At 40.0% G+C, this 15809-nt stretch overlaps 1 protein-coding gene across 12 annotated transcripts in view; it reads left to right on the top strand.

Moving 5' to 3' along the window:
• Positions 1 to 15809, top strand: part of LOC145349943 (double-stranded RNA-specific editase 1-like) — a 262569-nt gene that overhangs the window by 215654 nt on the left and 31106 nt on the right. For all 12 annotated transcript variants that reach the window (XM_080198635.1, XM_080198641.1, XM_080198646.1 and 9 more), the window contains 4 exons: positions 1276 to 1390; positions 6266 to 6434; positions 8517 to 8668; positions 14090 to 14258. In XM_080198635.1, the coding sequence (XP_080054761.1) occupies positions 1276 to 1390; positions 6266 to 6434; positions 8517 to 8668; positions 14090 to 14258 (605 nt within the window). The remainder of the gene's footprint in view (positions 1 to 1275; positions 1391 to 6265; positions 6435 to 8516; positions 8669 to 14089; positions 14259 to 15809) is intronic.

The following is a 15809-nucleotide window of genomic DNA, read 5'->3' as shown; positions in this document are numbered from 1 at the left end:
TGGGAGGAGACAAGATTGGAGATATGGTAGTGATTTGCAAGGATAATATAGACAGGAATATCAGAAAGTGGATCCCATGGACAAGGTGAGCTAGAAGAATGCATAAGGAGAAATAGAATAGAAACTGGAAATAGGTGAGTGTTCAAGTTAGGACCGGAGATTTGATTTGGGAAGGGAAGAGGAATGTGACAGAAGTGAGTGAAAGGATGGTCTCAGCGTAAATGACAATGAAATCAGTGAGCTCCACGTACTTGTTTGAGGCGACAGTGAAGGAAACCTGGGAGAGGGACTTTAGGGTACATTAGCAATGGAGAAAAGCCACAATGTATTTTTGTATTCCAGGGTAATCTTGGAGAAAAGTAACACAAATGGGCAACACACAAAAAATATATAGTTTTTTTCCTAAGTACACAAAAGGTAAAACTAAAAATGTTAAATGTATGCTTGGTTAAAATTCAGACCCACTGCTATCATTGGAAAAGATGAAGTAGGAATTTGGTGTGCTGAAAAATATGCTTCATGCTTTCCTCACTGGGAAGAGATGCTACGTCTAAAGAATGGAGCTGTTCCCACGTCAGGTATCGATAATGGCATCAGGGAACTCCAGTTATACTAAGGTGCAATCGGATGCATAGTAAAGCACTTTCTGCCCTGGCCCCAGCAATGCCCCATGACCTTGGCAATGCCCCATGGTTCCAGTCTTAAAAGAGCATCTTTTCATTTTAAACACCAACTATTCTCAGTAAACAGATGGCCAATTAGTGCTAAATTGGGTTCAGTTTGTGCAGTCAGCCCACGCTCATAAGGAACTGGATTCAGGCTGTCTTATTTTGCATTGATTCCCCAGTCAACAGACAAAGGATGTTTTTTCCTCCTCATCTACCAGGACTGGATTTGAACATGGGTCTGAGCAGTTGAAAAGTCAATTGTGTCTGCAAAACATGGTTTTATATCTAAATGTAGAAGTGTGATTTATAAATCAAATGTGGCTTCTAGAATTCTTTGACCTGGGGGGAGAAAAAGCATGCAGAAGACTGAATGTGAGGACCAGACATCTGGTAATTGCAAAACATGTTCAGCTAATTTTAGGGGGATCCTGTATTCGTCTTGCCAAGCTAAGGGATGCAGTATGATTTTTAATCATGTGGCAATTCTAGTCAGTAGAATGCAGTACTAAGTAAATTAGTAAATGGTTTGGACCAGCAAAAAAGGATGATTGTGTACTGTGTACTCTGTGGATTTGACCTGAATGTCTGACCTCCTTCCTCTGACTAGGTACTGGCAGATGCAGTAGCTCGATTAGTGGTGGATAAATTCAGTGAACTGACTGACAACTTCACCTCGCCTCATGCACGGAGGAAAGTTCTTGCCGGTGTTGTCATGACAACAGGTACATTGCAATTTGTTTCATTCCTTCACTTTTCTATGTTGGGTATTTTTTTGGAATAAATTGGATTGTATAAGTAACGCTTCAATTATTTCACACTTTAAAAAAATTCATCAGAGTTTGTGATGTTGAAGTGGAATAATTGAGGTGAATAGCATGGATGTATTTAATGGGAAGCTTGCTAAGAAAATGAGAGAGAATGGAATAGAGGGATATATTGATAGCTGAAGTTGATGCATTGAGGCTTGTGTGGAGCACTGGCAAAAATCAATTGGGGTCGAATATCCTGTAAAGAAATATCTATGCACTGTCTGAAAGCCTACAGGTTACATTTTGCTCCAGTAACTCTGTGCGAATTACGCTTTATCGCTGGTACTTTGCTATCCCTGTCCATAAAGGTACATAGATTAACTTCAACATGTGTGTTTTGATACATTTGCATATGGAATCTTTCATTTTTAACCATTTATAATTTGTGAAAGCTTTCTGTACAGTACAGAAGACACTCGATGGAGAACTATGGAATAAAACATTTATACTGTGAGTGAGGAAGACTGGATAACTCTTGTGCAACTGTCGCCAGTGAGTTTTGTAAAGGTTTTCCTCACAAGTGGAATAAATTTTCTATTCTAATATCCATTGATCATCCTGTTTGCTCGACACGCCTTTTATGTAGGAACAAGATGCTTAAGTAAACTAATGAACGTGACAAGTGTTAATATTTTATCACACACACAACAGATTTAACTGTATAATCACACGAATTGCATTAATAGTAAATGATGAAACTGGTACTAATGTATTAATATCATGTGTGAAACGCGCATAATTAATTTGTCATTGTGAGTGAGGAAGACTCTTTGAAAGATTAAAGTGTTATACTCCCATGCCCGTTTTCCACCAGTCCTGCAAATGTTCCCCTTCTAAGTATTTGAAAGTTAATGAATTTGCTTCCACCACCTTTTCAAGCAGTGTAGTCTAGATCATCATTATTTACTGTGTTCATAAAACATGTAGCGTCTGGTTCTTTTGGCAATTAACTTTAAATCTGTCCCCTCTGGGTACTTGTGCCACTGGAAGCGGTTTCTCCTCATTTACCTTATCAAAACGCTTAATGATTTTGAATTCCTTGACCAAATTTCCCCTAACCCCTGCTGTCATGACATCTCTCCATTTAATGGAAGTCCATCGTCCCTAGTACCCATCTTCTAAACTGTTGACATCTTTCCAAAAGAGCACTGCCCAGAATTGGCCTCAGTTCTCCAGCTGGGGCCTAAGTAAATGTGCTTCTAAGGTTTAGCATAGATTCTTTGCTTTCACACTCTATGGGGTGGAAATTGTCTTGGACAGTGGCACAAAATGGACAGCATAGAACCGGTCTCCCATTATCTATATACCTGATATTCAGTTCCATTGCAGTCAATGGAATTAACTATTTGGTGCTGCATACAATGGCTGACCAATTCAGTGCTGCCCACTTTGCCCCATTGCCCGAGATGAATATCTGTTCCCCTATTTTTAAAGCCAATGGTCCTATGCTTTGGATTTTTCATAGTGTAAATATTAGTCCCTATGCTGTCTATGAATGTTCACAAATCTTTATTCTTGTGATCAGACTTTTTTAAGATTAGTTACTTAATATTGATTTAGTGACTTGCATTTAGTCTTATAATATTTTTATAATTATTTTTAGCATCGTAAATGATTATTTTAAGCAAGGTCATGTTGTAAATTATAATCACTTATTAATTATTAATCACCCAAACTTCTGCTGAACACCAAAATTAAGTAAATAATTTTGTTTTATAATGGGGACAGTGATCCGAAATGAAATTTGTGTTAATGCAGATAGCGAAACCTGTTAAAAGTTAGAGAGGTTCCTGCAATAATGCTTGAGAATAATATTGTCATGTGCTTTTCAGGAGGATGCAATACTTTGCTAGTGGGATGAAACATGAAGGGAACTTTGGCTGCAGGCATCAGAATGAATTGTTCTCGCTTGTATAGAGTGATGAAGTCCAACCCATGTATCCAATGCTTTACAGGCTTGGCCTTGTTTCTCGTCTTGCCTTTAGTTTGATGTTGGATTGCAAAAAGCAGTCGAGCCTAGGCATGAACTTTTCATGCAGCGTCAGGACTTTAATTGAAACACCCCTTTTTACACCTTTAAATCTCCTGCTTATTTGTACAAGCTGTGTAATTGGTTATGATTTGGCAATTCGCCTGCTTTTCTGCTCGTGTTAATCTGAGCTGCCTTCAGCCTGTGGTAAATGAGTTTTCAAATTATTAACCTGAGTTGCTGAGGTAATCAGGGCTGTTGTCTTCTGACAATTCAATTCATTCCTGAGGTGATCAGGGCCTTTGTCTTCTACCAAATTAATCATGTTATCAGGTACCCCAATTTCCGTTCTACAAATTTTAATTTATGGGTGGCATTGTGGCACATTTGGTTAGCGCTGCCGCCTCACAGCTCCAGGGACCTGGGTTTGATTCCCAGCTTGGGTCACTTTGTGTGGACATTCTCCCCGTGTCTGTGTGGGTTTCCTCTGGGTACTTTGATTTCCTCCCACAGTCCAAAGATGTGCAGGTTAGGTGCATTGGTCATGTTAAATTGCCCCTTAATGTCCCGGTCTGCATGCATTAGTGGGGTAAATGTGTGGGGTTACGGAGATAGGGCCTAGGTGGGATTGTTTTGATGCAGACTTGATGGGCCAAATGACCACCTCCTGCACTGTAGGGATTCTATGAACTGCTTCCTTTCCCTGTGCATGTACAATTATTGTTGTAATTGTTAAGTTCAGAGCTGATGATTGAAGGTAGTCTGGATCTAATGAATGGGAGTTGTGGGCAGTGGCCTAAAATTTCCATTCTTATTGCAACAGAGCAGAAGCATACACTGTCAGATGGGAAGTTATCCTTCACAACATTCGTGGGTTAATTATGGGGCATTTCAATGTATTGAATTTCACCATCATTTATACGATTTGTACACGAATGAAGGTAAAAATCATCTGAAGCAAAATTTGTGGCCATAGTGAAGACAATATTTTTTTCAGTGACTTCCTGCTTGTCTTACATCAAAAGAAAAGGGCTGAGAATCATCAGAATAAACTACACTGAAGGACTGCTCAAGGATTGATGCAATCAGTCATTTCAGCAACATTATTTGATGAAGGAAGTTCTAAGAGGAGAGAGCAGAACCTCTAATCAGCTTTCGAATCATTTGCAAATTATGCTGGGAGCTTTATAATATTCAACATAACACTTCTGTTCTAGAAAGGGATGCAGTCCAACATCACTTGTTTGTTTGTGATTAGATCAGTTAGAATTTAGAAATGTGGCTTAATGAGGGGTCGCAAGCACCAATTTGTTAAAAGTGTTTGGGCCCTGGAACAGAGCCCCACGTTACGTTCAGAAACCAGACCAGACCCCAACATTTAGCATAGATATGGAGATAGGATATTTCTCTCCAGCAGTGATTTCACTGACACATTCGTAATATTTTATAGTGAAGCAAACTTTATTTAATAACACAGATTAAATATAACTCTAATAAATGAAGCACCTTAACCATCAACAGTTGAAGAATATTTAGAAATGAAAGGAAGCAACTTTACTTTCTAGCTTATGATTATTCCTGTCCCAAGTAAACCTCATTCGTGCATAAGTCAACATTACTTTTAAATAAGTATAGTTAACAAACCCAAGCCTACTTGCTATAGCTTGTGTTAACAGCCATGAAGCTTTCAGAGAGATATTGTGAAGAGTGGGTGAGTTCTCAGGAACAGCTGCACATGCCTCTGACTTCAGCAGACCTCCATCAGCATCTCCTTAGTTCTTTTATTCCCTGCTAAAGATCTAACTCTTCCCACACCAGTACCTGGTAACTCATTACCCTTTCAATCAGCCTAATCAAAAACCCCAGGAGAAATCTCCATCTATAAGCACAAATCCAGTAACTCCATCCTAAATATCCTACATAACTAAAATGAGCAATTATCCTGCTCTCCCAGCATCTGAGCTACATTCCCACCAGGCATACAGACTGCCTCTAGGATAAAGCGGAATTTTTAAACATGTATAACAATACATGTATACTTACATCTGTTGCACTGTTCTCATCACAGTACATTGTGTTTGTTAAATCTGGTGAATTCAATTTGGAGGTATGATAGATGAGGGGAGCACAGTAGATATAACATATATGGATTTTTCAGCAGGTCTTTAGTGAGGTATCTCAGTCTTACGGTAGAACAGGACGTGTAGCAACATGTATGGAAAGCTGGTTAATTAGCAGGAAACCAAGTTAATATTAAGGATCCAGTTAATGTTGAAAACAAATTGTTGTAGATGCTGGAATCTGAAACAAAAACAGAAAATTCTGGAAAATCTTAGCAGATTTTGACAGCATCTATGGAGAGAGAAAAGAGCCAACGTTTTGAGTCTGGTTAGCTCTTTGTCAGAGCTAAGTTCATGTTATTGCTAATGTTAATGTTATTGGGTTTGAAGTGATCAGCACCCAGAGGTGGGTGTTTGACAATTAAGGAAGTTTTGTAGATGTGACAGGACTTTTCCGAGGGTTGCAAGCTCTTTGGTAAATATTTGTCAATTATAGAATGGAAGAGGTTAGGAAGAATTTGATTATGCAAAGTTGGTGCATCAGAAAAAAGGCATATATAAGATGTAATTTGCCAAGGATTTGAAGTAGACTTGGCAATGGATTCATTTTGCATTGCTGTAGTAAAGACCAGCACAGACACAGTGCACCAACTGGTCTTCTGTGCTGCAACTGTGTTTGATCCTAATGATGTGCTATACTGGCTTTCTGTTTCTCACCTTTCCTCTTCCTCTTACTCCCCACATCATTTCTGGAACCAGGGTCTGATGTCAAAGATGCCCAGGTTATATGCGTTGCCACGGGCACTAAATGCATCAATGGAGAGTATATGAGCGACCGAGGCTTGGCTCTGAATGATTGTCATGCTGAAATTGTTGCACGCAGATCCCTCATCAGGTTTCTCTACTCCCAAATGGAATACCATTTAAGGTGGGTATGATTAAAGAATCACTATGCTGTTCTAAGTTTTATAACACTGGTGTTAGAGTCTTTTTAAATGGATTTCATTTGGTTCTTGAGGTCAGTCTACAACTATCCTGCTGTTTATTTTCTCCATTTACCAACTGTCTTAAACCCAACTCCTCCATCGTCACCTCTAAAAGGAAGCTTGTCTATTCTGCTACCTCTACTCCATCCTCTTTTTTCCTTGCCCAATATGATTGATACACTGCATCCTTGCCCTGAGCCAGCAGAATTTTAGATGACCTCAGCATAGTGAAGGGTAGAACATAGGAGACCAACCAGAAGTGTTTTAAAATAGATGAGTATAAAGGAGTCAAACATCTGCACATACCCATCTTACACCATGCCTCACTCACCCATCAGCGCTGTCCTCGCACACCAGTATTAGCTTCCAATACCCAAAGCTTCACATCTTATTTCTAGAACCCTCCATGTCCTCCTTACCTTTGTAATCTCTCCATCCTCTCTGTTCCTCTGATTTCTAGTGGAGCACCCCAAACTTCAGAATTTCTTGCCTAACTGTCTTTGCCTCTTCACTTCATGTCCTCTCTTGACACCCTCCTTAAATCCCAACTCTGATTCTGTTTTCTATTCCCCACTCTATCATTCAACTCAGCTCAATCTTCCCTTCGTTTAAACTGCATCTGTGAAGCATTTTGGGATTATTTTGCATTAAAATGGATATTGTAATAATAAGTAGTAAGAAAGAAAAGAGAACCTATCCTCAGGATGTCACAAAGTACTTTGGATTCAGTGATTTCATTGTAGATGAGTGCAAAAGATGCAAGCAAGTTATAAATTTCCCAGCAAAAGTATGGAGTGAATATTGACACTACTGTGTAAGACACTGAGTTGGAAGTAGAGTGAAGCTATGGTTTTAAATTTGCCAAATTCATGACTAAAACTTGTGAACGCATATTTATTTTTCCAGCAAAATGCAGTAAATGGAGGATAGTAACACAACACAAATGATGCATGTAACATCAGTCCTAGTTACTTACAGCAGTGTGACCTCCAGGTGTGTTCTAACAGGGGAATTATCCAATTATCTCCATCCTGGCTGGAACTTGAAGCTGTGAAAATATCATGGCGATTCTTACAGTTATGAAGCAAGACACACCAAGATGTCAAGTTGACAGGTCGTGAAATAATTAATATTGATAACCAAGCTGGCAATGCAGCTACTTATAGTTCATAGCATTTACAATTATTTCAGGCCTTTGTAGATCCATTATCTAGTGTTTCTTCATGGGTCCCTTAAAGTTATAAACAAGATGTTTTTGTCTCTGTATTTCAAGTTTTCGGGAAAATGAAGGTTCTGTTTTATCCAACAATTCTATCAGTCTTGTATAATGCTGCATGGCAAGGTGGTAATCCTTCTTTCCCCAAGTCTTGTAAATGTTTTTGGAATCTATGTTGGGATATATTGGAAAAGCATTATGTTTTGGTAAAGTAAATTGTAGAATTGCATGTTTCTTAATGTACGTTTATTAAAACAAAGAAAAGAATTATAACTAGGAACCTAGATATAGAATGGGTGGTATGGTGGCACAGTGGTTAGCACTGCTGACTCACAACGCCAGGGAGCCAGGTTCAATCCCGGCCTCGGGTCACCATCTGTGGGAGTTTACACTACTTCTATGCGTCTGCGCGGGTTTCCTCCGGGTGCTCCGGTTTCTTCCCACAGTCCAAAGATGTGCAGGTTAGGTGAATTGGCCATGTTAAATTGACCCTCCGTGTCAGGGGGATTAGCACGGTAAATGTGTGAGGTTACTGGAATAGGGCTGGAGTGGCATTTTGGTCAGCACAGACTTGATGGACCGAATGGCCTCCTTCTGTACTGTAGGGATTCTATGATTCTAACCACCTTGTGACTGACCAAGATCTGCTAACTTTTGTTTATTCTGTTGCCAACTTGCAAGTCACTCACTACGTCAATGGAAATGGTTTATTTGGGCAAAGTGATATTTTTCGCAATCAAACGAATTGAAATATGGACCGGAATTGTCAGTGTTGTTAAAGCAATATTTTGTTCTCTTGTTTCTGAAGTAACAAGACAGAAGACCACCACAAATCCATTTTTGTCAAGTGTGAAGGAGGAGGCTTCAAGCTTAAGGAGAATGTACAGTTTCACCTTTACATCAGTACGTCACCATGTGGAGATGCCCGTATCTTCTCACCACATGAAGCGGCAGTAGAGGGTAAGGATGTGTTGCTGGTTGCCATACTGACATGTTATTGAGGGGGCAGAAAGTCACACACAACAGTAGCGTCTTGCTGGCCCATATAATTGAGGGTTTATTTTAGTTCTCACTGCTTGCCCAATTCACTGGGCGTTACAATCAGTGACTTCTTCACCTTCAAGGCTAGCAGGGAGGAGATCTGCTGTTAGAAAATATGAACGGAAGATATTGGAAATACCCAGCAGATCAGGCAGCATCAGAGAAAGAAGCAGTTGACACTTCAGGTCAGTAACTTTCATCTGAACTAATATTAGGAATAAAAGCAAAACCCCATGGGTACTGAAAATCTGAAATGAAAACAGAAATTGCTGGAAAACTCAGCAGGCCTGACATCTGTGGATAAAGAAATGAATTAATGTTTTGAGTCTGTATGACTCTTTGGAACTGGAGAGAGGTGAGAAAGTAGATGTTCTGCTGTTGAAAAGGGAGGAGTAAAATAGGTCAGGGTGAGGGTCGAGGGCCAGAGACATTAAATGACAAAGATGGCAGGGAACATTAGACAAAGGGAGTGGTAACAGTATTAAAGAATGGTCCAGAGTTGATGCTAATTAGAGAATAAAGTGAAATAGCAATGTGTGTTAATAGTAAAACAAAAGTCCGCACTGTGTGCAAGCAAAAACATGAGAACGAAATACATATTAGCAATGGATGAGGGAGTTACAAGATTCAAAATGAAGGATGGATTTCATGATCTGAAGTTATTGAACATGATGTTGAGCTCAGAATGCTGTAAAGTGCCTAATCGGAAGATGAGGTGTATTCCTCCAGCTGGCAGTGGGTTTCCTCTATTACCCCCAACACTTCACCCATGGCATCTTTGCCCATTTAATCTCCCTTGCCCTCTAACCTGTCCTGACATATTTTGGTCAGTGTGTCCCTCCCCTCTTTTTCAACAGCATAAAACCCATCACATTCCTAGCTACCTCCCTCCAGTTCCAACCAAATGTCACGTTGGACTTAACCGAATCTCTGTCTCTCTTTTCACAGATGCTGCCAGACATTCGAGCTTTTCCAGTGTTTTCTGATTTTTTTCCTCTCATAATAGAGGGTGGCACGGTATTTCGCACTGCTGCCCCACAGCACCAGGAACCCAGGTTCAATTCTCACCTTGGGTGACTGTGTGGAGTTTGCAGGTTCTCCCCGTGTCTGCTTGAGTTTCCTCCGGATGCTCCGGTTTCCTTCCTCACTCCGAAGATGTGCGGATTAGGTGGATTGGCTGTACTAAATTGACCCCTTAATATCAGGGGACTAGCAGGGTAAATATGAGAGATTATGGAGATAGGGCCTGGGTGGGATTGTTGTCAGTGCAGACTTGAATGACCACCTTCTGCATTGTAGGGATTCTATGAAGAACACAAGGAATCTATTGATGATCTTGCTGAATGATCAATTTGATTATTTCACAATACTAGCTTTCCAGAATTTGGCAATTTTGACCTGAGCAGCGCTGGTTTGAGAAAATTAGAATTTTAGGCAGCTTTGACCAAGAGTTATCTATATCAGCTCTTTTCTCTTCTTATAGATGCTGCCAGACCTGAGAGATTTTCCAGCATTTTCTCCTTTGGTTTAGGATCTTAGGCCTCTGCGCAAGATAAACCAAATTTTTTTAAAAATCTTAACTTTCCACCATAACGACTCAAAGCTGTGAAATTGTAATAAGCAATTCTCCAAAATCAGGGAAGCCATTGTCATATCAATAGCTGAATAACCCATCTGCCCAGTTTTATGGCTTGTGCAGTCTAGCACCCTGTGTAGAATTAATGCCTCTGGACATTTGGATAGAGTGGGAGATTATTTGGGAGGAATTTCAAAATCTAACTTCTCTGGAAGTTGGCAAAGGATGAGTTAATGAGTTAAGCTCATATAAATCTGAGTGCCTTTAGAGGAAAATTGTTCCAGTTGCAAGCTATCATTTAGTAACTATTCTGGAGGATGTAAATTTTAAGTGAACAGATTTACTATAAACCGTAATGAATATGTCAACCTGATGTACAGAACACATTTTGCAGTGCCAAAAATGCTTTTGTATGTGTTCGATGTTTAAGTTAGCTCCCCTTGTAGGGAAGGAAATCTGTCATCCTTACCTGGGCCGGCCTTCATGTGACTCCAGAGCCACATCAATGTGGTTAACTCTAAATGGCCCTCATGGATGGACAATAAATGCTGACCCAGCCAGCGACACCCATATCCCATGAGTGCATGAATAAAATGCATGTTCTATTGATCCTGTAAATTGGTGCCTCAATTTGAACATATGATGCAGCTGGTGTTGTGAAGACGATGCACGTGAGTTTAAGACATGCCCATTCAGAGTTAATCGTGAGTGGCATAGTGAATGATGAACAGGTAGTTTTGTCCTCCCACGAAACTAAGCATGTACAAAGCTGTTTTCAAGCTCAAAGTTGTAAACTTTGTTCACCGTCAAGTAACCAATTTGGAGTTGGTGCAAAAATCGCTATGAGAATGGAAGAAGGAGGAATCCGCCCTGAAGATGATGTTCAAGACTAAGTGCTCCAAGAGAACAGGAACCAGCCACTGGCCTGAACTCGAGAAGCAAGTATTGGAATGGGTTTATGAAGGATGGTTACACTGTCCCTGGAAATGCAATGCCTATATTCCCACTTGTGGACTAGAATCAAACTCAAAATCCAGCAAAGGTTTCTAAATCACATATAGCTTTGATTTGATTTGATTTTTGATTTATTTTATTATTGTCACATGTATTAGTAAACAGTGAAAAGCATTGTTTCTTGCGTGCTATACAGACAAAGCATACCGTACATAGAGAAGTAAAGGAGAGGGTGCAGAATGTAGGGTTACAACCATAGCTAGGATGTAGAGAAAGATCAATGTGCGGTCAGTCCAATCAAAAGTCTGATGGCAACAGGGAAGAAGCTATTCTTGAGTTGTTCGGTATGTGATCTCAGACTTTTGTATCTTTTTCTCAGCGGAAGGAAGTGGAAGAAAGAATGTCCAGGTTGGAGTTCTTGATTATGCTGGCTGCTTTCCTGAGGCAGAGGGAAGTGTAGATAGAGTCAATGGATGGGAGGCTGGTTTGTGTGATGGACTAGGCTTCGTTCATGACCCTTTGTAGTTTCCTGCAGTTTTGGGCAGAGCAGGAGCCATACCAAGCTATGATACAACCAGAAAGAATGCTTTCTGTGGTGTATCTGTAAAAGTTGATGAAGGTCATAGCAGACATGCAAAATTCCCTTAGTCTTCTGAGAAAGTAGAGGTGATGGTGGGCTTTCGTAACTATAGTGTTGGCATGGGGGACCAGGACAGGTTATTGGTGACCTGGACACCTAAAAACTTGAGCTCTCGACGATTTCCACTTCAGTTATTGTAGCTGTTTTATGAAATGAAACTAGTTCAGTGTTGTGGCAGAAGAGCTAGATGTAGAGAGTACTAACAGACCTTAATGCCAAAAAGACCAGTGATTTATCATCAGACAGCAGCAAAAACACCAGCACCCATTAAATCACATTGGCAACATGGATGGAAGGCCATGAATTTCAGTTGCCCAGTAGCCAAACTGTACTGGGTGGAAAGCAGTTTAGTGATAACAACGGACAATGAGAAGACAAGATGCATGTTGGTACTTGCCTGCCTGGCCGACAGAATAAATTTGCAGGCTATGGTAACTTTCAAACGTATAACTATGCCAGATATCAATTTCCCTGCAGGAGTTTTTGTGCATGTCCATGAGAAAAATTGGCTGGAGTAAAGTTATGGATTAATAAAGTGTGGAATGGGTGTTTATGTGGCCTACATAAAGGATGCAACTTTATTAGTGTGAGGCATGTGCAGATTTCTTTGTAACTGGTGAGATCAAGAGGTGCCTGTAAAGGACAAAGTGAGCCAGATGGGTTTTTCTGGCAATCAACAACGGCTTCATCATCGTCAGTAGATTCTTAATTCCAGGAATTTTTTTATTGAATTTGAATTCCGCCAACTGCCGTAGTGGGATTCGAGCCCATGTCCATGGTATACTGTGAAATGGGTGTGTACACATGTCCAGCATGAATGAACAATAAGGACGTGTCATGCAATTTAACTGTTGTATGTCAATTGGAGAATGTACAATTGACCAAGATTGTAAATGAACATGACCGTAAAAAACATGAACAGTCTATATATTCTAGGAAAGGGAGCTTTCAACAGGATGTAAAAACAATGGACTTAAATATGAAAGGGGCAAGCAAACTTAGAGAGGTTGGAGGCTGGATAGGTATTGGGTGTGTGTGGATCTGTGAAGAAAGGAGTTTACAGCCACCCTCTCAGAAGACCAGTGTATTGTCTGCAAGGCTTTGAAACAAGCTTTGGTATTTCCGATGTTGAGTGAGAGGGAAAGAAACATGTGGAATACTTCACCTCTAGCTGCCATGGATATTTGTGGTAATTGTCCTGAAATTTTTATGGAGAAAATCTGAGGACTGTTGCCCAAAAGGGGATATTTAGCATTGAGTTTAAACTAAGCTGAAATCTTTTGGGAAATGTTTGTAGAACAGTTAACTGTGTAAATGCAATCTTGTGTGTTGAAGTTTTCTTTGCTTTGTTTTAATAAATGTTTCCATTTAGTATTTAAAATCTCCAAAATTGGTTTGAAATTTTTGCTCCTGACTTCAGTGCAGATTCTTTCTCATAATAAAATACAAATTACAAATAGTTATGCTAGCTTGGCCAAGTTTCTCTTTGGGAAACAATTATAACCCCAACAATTACCATCTTCCATTTCGTAATAAAGGTAGCAAATATGAATGAGAGGTGATCTTTGTAAGACATATAGAACTCTCATTCTTTGAAGACTTGGACACATTGGTTCTAGGCAGCTGGACCGTCTAGAACTAGCAGACATAGTCTCAAAGTAAGGGGTCGGTCAATTCGAACTGAGATGAGAAGAAATTTCTTCACTTGGAGGAATTCTCTGCCCAGAGAACAGTGGATGCCCAGTCATTTAGTACATTTAAGACTGAGATCAATAATATTTTTGGGGTGGTTGGAAGGGAATTGAGGGTATGGGAGTCGGGTAGGAAAGTGAAGTTGATGTCAGCTTTGATATTTGAGATTCAAGGGACTATTTCTAATTCCTGCTCCTATTTCTAATGATCTGTTATTGGAACTCCTGTCAAACAAATATTTAGGGACTCTAATATTTTTATTAATTAAAATTAGAAGTGCATTTGTTGTATTCCCTTATTAATACAGCTGAAATTGTTCCATGTATTGTGGCACGAATGGTGAGTACTGATGTCAAAGTCTTCATTGTGAATTTTCTTCAATGATTATTCATCTCCCATCTGGTCTGCTTTCTCTTGAGTTTAATGTTGATGTTTTGTGCAGTCAGTTCCAGTTATTTTCTCTCTCCTGAAATTTTAGATCAGGGAGACAAGCACCCAAATCGGAAGGCGCGAGGTCAGCTGAGGACAAAAATTGAATCTGGTGAAGGGACGATTCCAGTTCGATCCAGCAACACTATTCAGACATGGGATGGAGTGTTGCAAGGCGAGCGATTGCTCACTATGTCGTGTAGTGATAAAATAGCAAGGTCAGTGATATATCTTTCATTTTGTTTGTTGCACTGCTGTGGAGTGCAGCAGTTTTCCGGTTTGAACCTAGTAGCAGCTTCACACATCTCTCTGATCTCTTTGGGGATAGTACTGCATCTTGAGTAAATGCCATTCCTAATTTCCCTTCCAATTCTGCAGCAAATGAGTTTGCTCCTCTCTCCTAAAGTGCGATATGTCTGAGACTTGCATATTTGATCTGTTGCATCAGTGGGCTCCAAAGACCTTTTGCAAATTCTATTGTACAACTCTAAATGGACAAAAGGGGGAAGTTTTACCGAAACTTCACTTTTTTTACTCATCAGGACAAATGCAAGAATGCCAGATTTCAAATGATCGCACCAAATTGCAACAACTTGCAACTTAAAGCAAAGAAATGTGGCGATTGGTTGATGTCATGGAGAAAGCAACAGGGAACTATTGGCTCCCCCAAACTCGTAGAATCATAGAACCCTGCAGTGCAGAAAGAGGCCCTTCAGCCCATTGAGTCTGCACTGAACACAATCCCACCCAGGCCTACCCCCATATCCCTACATCCCAGGCCCTACCCCCATATCGTGAGCAATTTGAAAAAGGAGCAAGTTTTGAACATATTCCTTTTGTTTGCAGAGACCGGGTCCCTGTGCACTGGTCAATCAGCTTTGACTTGCCAACCAATTCACACCTTTTCCTCCAGTAGTATAACATTGTATCATTTTAAATTTGGCATTTCTGCACTTGATGAGTGCTAGATGAAAAACTACAGAACAATATCTATCTCTCTTAAACATTGTTCAAGTTCTGTACTACCAAACAACTGTTTGTAAATGATACAGTTAATAGAGAAACTTTTGTATAACTAGCCAACTGAAGATGCAGTCTATTATTTGCATTGACAACCTGTGCTAACAAATGAAAAAATGAGCCTGTTGGAAGAGAGAGAACCATAAAGGTTTGCAGTATGGAAACAAGCCCTTCGGCCCAACTTTTCCATGCTGCCCTTTTTAACCCCTAAGCTAGTCCCAATTGCCCGCATTTGGCCCATATCCCTCTATACCCATCTTACGCATGCAACTGTCTAATTACTTTTTAAAAGGCAAAATTATACCCGCCTGTACTACTACCTCTGGCAGCTTATTTTAGACACTCGCCATCCTCTGAATGAAAAATACCCCTTTGGACTCTTCTGTATCTTTCCCCTCTCACCTTAAACCTATGCCATCTAGTTTTAGACTCCCCTACTTTTGTGAAAAGATGTTGACTATCTAACTGGAAACGGAAATGACCCAAGTTAAAATCATGTCCTTGTGTTCAGGAGAATTTTTTTTTAAATAATTTAGTTGGGTGCTAATTTAATAGGCAATTGTTGTGTATTTACTTGTACCAGCAGATGTAATTTGTACCCTATAATACGTATGCTGTGAAAGGGAGTCATAGGGATTCAAAACATTAACTCTGTTCCCTCTCCACAGATGCTACCGAGTTTACCCAGCATTTTCTGTTTTTCAGATTTCCAGCATCTGCAATATTTTTCTTTTATTTTGGTGTTTAAT

Source organism: Carcharhinus amblyrhynchos, chromosome 11, assembly GCF_965287045.1.
Source record: "Carcharhinus amblyrhynchos chromosome 11, sCarAmb.v2.hapA, whole genome shotgun sequence".
Taxonomy (NCBI): Eukaryota; Metazoa; Chordata; class Chondrichthyes; order Carcharhiniformes; family Carcharhinidae; genus Carcharhinus; species Carcharhinus amblyrhynchos.
The sequence above is the reverse complement of the archived record's forward strand: the minus strand, read 5'-3'. Positions and strand labels throughout refer to the sequence as shown.